At 43.9% G+C, this 7,204-nt stretch overlaps 1 protein-coding gene across 1 annotated transcript in view; it reads left to right on the top strand.

Annotated features, from left to right (window-relative positions):
• PRTFDC1 (phosphoribosyl transferase domain containing 1) overlaps positions 1-7,204 on the top strand; it is a 48,248-nt gene continuing 41,044 nt past the window's right edge. Inside the window, exons 1-2 of the mRNA XM_064444808.1 lie at positions 1-137; positions 4,143-4,249. Coding sequence (XP_064300878.1) covers positions 78-137; positions 4,143-4,249 — 167 coding nt within the window. The 5' untranslated portion in view covers positions 1-77. The remainder of the gene's footprint in view (positions 138-4,142; positions 4,250-7,204) is intronic.

Below are 7,204 nucleotides of genomic sequence, written 5' to 3'. Positions count from 1 at the left end.
CTCGGCCGCAGCCCCCCGCTCCCCCGGCCCGGCGCGGCCCCGCCCCGCCGCAGCCCCTCGGGCGGACGAGGAGGAAGATGGCCGGGCGAGGCGGGAGCGTCGCGGAGGCGGGGAACGGCGGAGGCCGCGGCGTTGTGGTAAATGAAAGCGTCGCCCGGCCCACCCCGGCCGCTGGCCCCCCGCTCGCCCCTCCGTCCCCGGCTCCCGCTCCCGCGCCGCTCCCTGCCGCAGAGCCCGCGCTGCCCGCCCCCCGCCTGGCTCGGGTCCCCGCGGCCGTCCCTCCCCCGGCGCTTTGTGCTTGTCCTCCCGCGCCCGCCGGGCTGCGGCCGCGCTCCGCTCCTCGGCTCGCCCCTCTGTCCGGCCCCCGCCGCCTCCGGCCCCCGCCTCACGTCCGTCGCCGCCGCGGAGTGTCCCCGCTTGCCCCGGGCTCCCCCGGCCGGCGCTCGGGCCGCGCGTCCCCGCACCCTGAGCTCCGGTTCCCGCCCTCGCCTCGCCTCGCCTCACGGCACGGCCCGCCGTCCCCAGCCCTGCCGGGGCTGCCGGAGCGGGACGGCGCCTGGCCCGGCCCGCCGGCCGCGGCGGGAAGGTGCGGGCCGGCCTCCCCGGGCTGGAGGCGGGCCGGCCGGCCGGCTCCCGAGCTTCGCCGGGCTCTCGGCTTCCACCCCGAAAACGCGGTGCTGAATTACGCCGAGCGGGGCCGCGGCCGTGGCTATGCGTCCCCCCAGGCTGCTGGTGTAACTGGGACGGGGATCCCCGGGATCCCGACGTCCCTGGCTCCCACCGAAGTGCTTCGAGGCCTCGGAGGGTCTGGGAGCGCGGTAAAAGCCCGCCGTTGCGCCTTAAAAAAAGGGTAAAAGGGTAAAAGGCGTAAAAAAATGGGTAAAAGCGCGGCTGCCCCTTATTCTGTGGTGGCAAAAAGCCCGACGTTTGGCAGTGAGTTTTGACTGCCCGTGAGGCTGAATTAAGTATGCAAAAATGAACGAACATGTTTCTTATTCTGAGGGAGAAACCAGATTCTCCTGTGAAGCAAATACCACCGCTGCCACCCCTTGGGTATGCTCCGGCTTTATTGCGGCGTTGGGATTTTTGCCGAGCTGCAGAACCGCCGCCCGGGTCGCGGCCCGGAGCCGCGGGCTCCGCGTGGGCAGCGGCGCCCGCGCCCCCTCCGTCCCCCGCCGGGGAAACCCGCCGCTCTGTGTCCCAGCTCTGCCCGAAACCACCGTGCATCCACCGCCTCTCTAACAAGTCACTCTTTTAAAGTGGATGACTGTGTTTAGCACTAAAACAACGTGAGAATATTGCAAAGGAGCCGATGAATGCTCACAGCTATGTCCTGCTGTGCTGGCTCCATTTCTTTTGCTTGGTACACGAAAATGTGTGCATGCGCTCCCCAACCCCACCCCAAAACCAACCAAAAGTAAGGCCAGTGCAGTGTGATTTAAGTTTACAAAAGCTGGACTTTGCTTGATGCTCGCTCCCTTTATACCAAAGCAGAATCCAGATCATTGTTGCTTTAAAGGGAATGCTGTGCTTGAAGCTCACGTGTACCCGCTTTGCCAGACAGCCAAATTAGCAGTGTTTTTCCAAAGGTGTTGTGGTAGAATCTCCGGCTTCTCTCTTACACCTCAATGGAACGCTTGCGTGTATTGCCATGTACTTGTATTCCTTTCTGTATACATTCACATCAACTTTTAAAACTGAAGAATTTGTGCTGGGCTGCTTGGACATGCCAAACCTGAACTTTAAAAATAGCTCTTTCACTTGAAGACTTTTTTTATGCACTTGTGTACCTATATATTTAATATATATATTTATTTATCCAGTTGAATACTGTTTTTATATTGAAACAATCACAAACATTTCCTTCATATTTTCAAGGGCTAAAACCAGAAGTAAATAGAAGTTGCGTTTAATCTGGGGCAGATTTTTTTTATGTTCAACTATTAAACTGAGGACAATTTAACTTTTTTTTTTTTTAATTCACAAGGAGAATACTCATAAAAATTTACAGTTACTTGAAAATTGTCCTATAACATAACGCTATGAGTAGCTTTAGGGTAAATGAGAATTTCTAAGTTGGGAATATGAAATAGGCTTATTATATTAGAAAAAATAACTAATTAGAAAATACATGTGAATTTAATCTTATTTGTCAAATGCCAGTGAACACTTGTGAGAACTTCCATATTATTGCAAAGTGGTACGTTTTATGTTCTTTATTCAAGAGAACCAGAAGATTAGATAGGAGAATCAAAACTTCATCCTGATCCTGTTTCATAAAGAACTGTAACCTAAGTAAAAGCTATTTGTTTGTATGCATTCTGAAGCAGTTTCCATACATCTAGTTTGCTCTTCTGCATCACACTAAAAACCTGCAGTTTGATAAGGAAGCAATACTGACAAGGGTTCTTAGAGGGTGTTTATAGTACTTATGCAATTTAAAGCACTCTCTGGAATTGTTTCATTTTATGTTAAAAGGCCTTTGAACAAAACCATGCCAGAGAGTTCATTGCTACAAAATGTTTAAAAAGTGTCAGCCACCCCAATGCACTGAGAACGAAGGTGGGAAAATAGGAACCCCAGGCCTTCTGCAGCAGTGCTTCGGGAGCAAGATATTTATAATCTCCTGTTTCTATGGAAATGGCGAACATAACTAACTTCTTTCTTCTGTGTAGTTTCAAGGCTTGTGTAAGTCAGGGGAAAAGCTTTCATTGCTCCATATGGGCAAATGTTCAGTAGTAGTTACCAACAAATAACTTTCTTTGATACAGAAACTGTTGGGCTGAGTTAAGAAAACAGGACAGTCGAGGTGTCTGTAGCTGCCAATAAATATGCAAAAAAAACCCCAACCAAACAAAAATCCATGAGGCAAAGAACACCCTTTCAGTACTGCATGAGGCAAGGCTATGCCTAAGTTCACGAAGATTATTTGTGGAGGAACAGCTCCACATCAGATATGTTGTGTTAGCCTAAATATTTTTGAGACATGGTTTACTGCTCTACTACATGAAATCATAAGCAGAGGTTAGTTGCAGTGGTGGGCCTTTAAAGGCTATATTTAGCAGAAATGCCATTAAGACTTGCGCTTCACAAAGGCAAGTTTGTCACCATTTATTCTTCTACTCAAGGTTAATTTGGCCAAGCTGTAGAAAGAAGACAGACAATATGTGACTTGAGAAATGTGATTGTAAAGAAAACCTATTAGGCATTACTTTTTATCCTGAAACAATATTGAAGCAGTGTTTTAGTGATTCCAGTGTACCTTGTGAACCTGCAGGTCTTGGCTTTCGTAAGGAGTTGTGAAAATTGTTGGTTTGGAGTTTGTTTAGTTCTTGTGCTGATGACTTTGCACCTTCATAGCTTTCTGAAGCCTTTACATGTTGGCTGATTTTCGCCCTACTTAATCCCTACTGCCATTGTATGCTGTGGGGTCTCCTAACTGTTGTATTCTGATACTTATGAAGCTAACATATATTAAATCTGTAAAGTATTTTGTCTGTGAATGTATGGATTTACAGACTAGCTGATAGTGAGGTGAGATGCAAGCACTTTGTAATAACTTATATTTGATGACTTATCTAAATTAAGAACCTTACCTTTGGCAAGAAGTAGAGTCTTCCACTGATTTGTATAGATACTGTCCATGAACCACTTAATATATTCTCCCTCTGGGCTGTTTCACCTGTAGAATATTTACTTATTTATGTGCAACTTTAAAATACCTCTAAACCAGAAATTTACAAATTTTATGTATGATTTTATGACTTTTAATCCCCCTGTCTGAATCTGCCATTGGAGAATCCCTTCTTACTGGTAATCTTTCATTTGCATTTCAAGTTTGAAAGTAGTATGAAACTTAGACTTGCCACTAGTTTAGTATTAAATATTTCCTCTTTCTATCTAGTTGTCATTTCAGGGCAAATTTCCCACATTCTGTGGGGAGAAAACTGTAGCATTTGATTTCTGAGATATACCAAGAAGCAAAATAATTAATAGGAAAAGTGAAATAGTAAACTATAACTGGAAGAGTCTATGTCATACGATTAGGTCAGCCAATAGAGCGTACTAGAACACTGATTATATATCAGTTACACATTGTCAAACACCATGAAGTATTCTTAACAGCACTATTTGATATTCAGATTTCAGACAATTGGCCCGGATACAGTCTGGATTTGTTCACTTATCCTCAGCACTACTATGGAGACCTGGAATATGTGCTCATACCTCATGGCATTATTGTTGACAGGTATGTGTAGTTTTAATGTTATTAAATACGTTCTTTGGTCATTAGTATTGTTCTTTTATATAAAGCCTGTCATCCACAGACAGTGTTTGTATAACATTTGTCCTAAAATATTGTATTAGCAATTATAAATATACTTTTATTTATTTAATCTGGAAAGTAAAAATATGCCTGAAGTTTAGGAAATGCTAGAGTTGTAGTTGCCTTTGCAACTCCCTGTCTAATTTCTTTCACCTAATTTCTGATTTGGGCATTGAGTGAGATAGGGGTCCCACAAGAAGGAGAGTGTGATCATGTAGTGAAATTGGCATTGAAACTTAAATTACATGAGAGCTGAACTGAAGGTGAAAGAGCACTTACAAAGCTTTGTATATAGTTTTACTTGAATGTCCCGCTTGCTCTCTAACCACCCTGTGTTTATAATACAAAAAGGCTACGTTCAATGATGTACAACTTTGGCAACTCCCTGGTACAAATCATTGATGCTGATTAACCTAATGGTTTCTAACTGCACCACTGACTTCTACCATTCAGCACAACTGAAAAGCATGTTGGGGACCGCTTGGGTACAGATGCTTGGTTTGGAGGGTGGCAGTGGGAAAGCTTGATCATCCCCCATTCCTTACTCTGTAGTAGTTCCCATGTGCTCTCAGTGTAGGCACTTGATGGTGCTTTGTTATTTGTGGTAGTCTAGCTCAGTGTTCATGCTCAGTTATTATTTTGACGTGCCATTAAAAATCTTACAAAAAAGTTACAAAATGGAAATGGTAATTTTCAACAGTGTATTTATTAGGAATATCTGAGTGGAATTTCACGGCACATTTTCAGCCTGCTGCTTTCTACCTACCACATTTAAACAGCTGGTTGCAAGTACTGAAATTGTTGGAACTCCTTTAAAGAAGCTTGTAAACATCCATCATAAGGAAGAATTATGACTCCTGTATTTGTTTTTAAACACAAGCTTTCTTTCATTGCCTTTTCAGTTACCATTGTATTGAGTTTGTCATCTCTCTTGGTTAGGGTCAACTGACTTTTATTCCTCTTTTTTAAATAAATACATTACAACTTCAGCTCTCATAGAATTCAATACAAACTTGTTTCAAGTAAGCATTGAACTCCAGTGTTGTTTTTGTACTCCAGCAGAATGAACTCCACTGGTTTTTTTTACTCCATCAGAAAAGACTCATTCTGTTCTAATGGAAGAGGACACAGAACTAAATATGATGTGATTATACAAAATTTTAATGTAGGAAGAAGGCTCAGCACTTGAGAAAGTTCCCTTGTCAGTTGGCAGCAATTAAATATAGGCTAAAAAACTGGTACGTCGTTATTTAGAAATTGAAGTTACTACATTTTTATCTACGCTGGAGTTCATGCTCTTTTAAAATACAAAGTGGTCTTTGGAATTTTGGCAAATTTCAACTCCTCAAACAATCTGAGGAAGAATATTAAAAAATTAAAATCACCAGAGAAATGTTTCTTCTTAATGAGACATTTTCACCATTATGCTGAGACTTGATAAAAGGTTATAAAAGACTACTTTACTCATCTTCAGTAAAGTAAGTGGAAGTCTTTTACTAATCTTCATTCTTACATCAGTAAAAGGAATTATATATTTGAGGTAGAACAAAATGATCTAATGATATCTTCTATTTTTCAAATCTAAAAAATACTAATTCATGCTATATGGAATTTACTTGAGCATTACGAATAGAAAGATGTGAAAATGAAGTGACAGCTTTTGCTCATAACTAGTATATTATTCTCAGTTTAGAGCTTATTCTTCTCTGGAACATGCATAAAATGTAGATTTCACTAAGGTTCAATGTATTTATGTAGTGGCAAATGGATTCCCCTATTACAATGGGTAGATTAAAAAAAAAGAAAAATGTAATCGTGGAAGACATGGAATAAATTATAGGATTATTTAATAAATTACATCCTGTCAAGTAGTCCGCTCTCATTGAAACTACTGATCTAATTCAGAGAGCTATCAAAGAACTTTCCAGCAAAGGTGTTTACAGAAAATAATGCACTGAGCTGTTATTTCCTTAAAACATCAAACAACATTGTTCAGTTTTCTGTTGATACCTGCTTTACTTCTAGAAGTGACCTAGTACCCTGTTTTATGTCTAGAAATGCCACCTTGTTCTTTAGAAAGCAAAGCTACTTAAGATAAGCATTCAAAGAATCACAGAATGGCGGGGGTTGGAAGAAACCACTGGAGATCATTTTGTCCAACCCCCCTGCTAGAGCAAGCATACCCAGAGCAGGGGGCACAGGAATGCGTCCAGATGGGTTTTGAATGTCTCTAGGGAAGGAGACTCCACAACCTCCCTGGGCAGCCTGTGCCACTGCTCTGGCACCCTCACAGGGACGAAGTTTTTCCTCATATTCAGGTGGGACTTCCTGTGTTCCAACTTGTGCCAATTGACCCTTGTGCTGTCATTGGGCACTATTGAAAAAAGCCTAGTCCCATCGTCCTGGCACCCACCCTTTAGATATTTGTAAGTATTGATGAGATGCCCCCTGAGTCTTCTCTTTTCCAGGCTAAACAAACCCAAGTCTCTCTCTCAGCCTTTCCTCTTAACAGAGATGCTCCACTCCCCTGATCATCTTCGTCACTCGCCGCTGGACTTGCTCAAGCAGTAGTTCTCTGTCTGTCTTGAACTTGGGGGCCCAAAACGGGACACAGAACTCCAGATGTGGCCTCACCAGGGCAGAGTAGAGGGGGAGGATAACCTCCCTCAACCTGCTGGCCACACTCCTTTTAATGCATCCCAGGACACCATTGGCCTTCTTGGCCACAAGGGCACAGTGCTGGCTCAGGATCAGCTTGCTGTCCACCAGCACTCCCAGGTCCTTCTCAGCAGAGCCGCTTTCCAGCAGGTCAACCCCCAGCCTGTACTGGTGCCTGGGGTTGTTCCTCCCCAGGTGCAGGACCTTGCACTTGCTTTT

Source organism: Phalacrocorax carbo, chromosome 2 (assembly GCF_963921805.1).
Source record: "Phalacrocorax carbo chromosome 2, bPhaCar2.1, whole genome shotgun sequence".
NCBI classification, from domain to species: domain Eukaryota; kingdom Metazoa; phylum Chordata; class Aves; order Suliformes; family Phalacrocoracidae; genus Phalacrocorax; species Phalacrocorax carbo.
The sequence above is the reverse complement of the archived record's forward strand: the minus strand, read 5'-3'. Positions and strand labels throughout refer to the sequence as shown.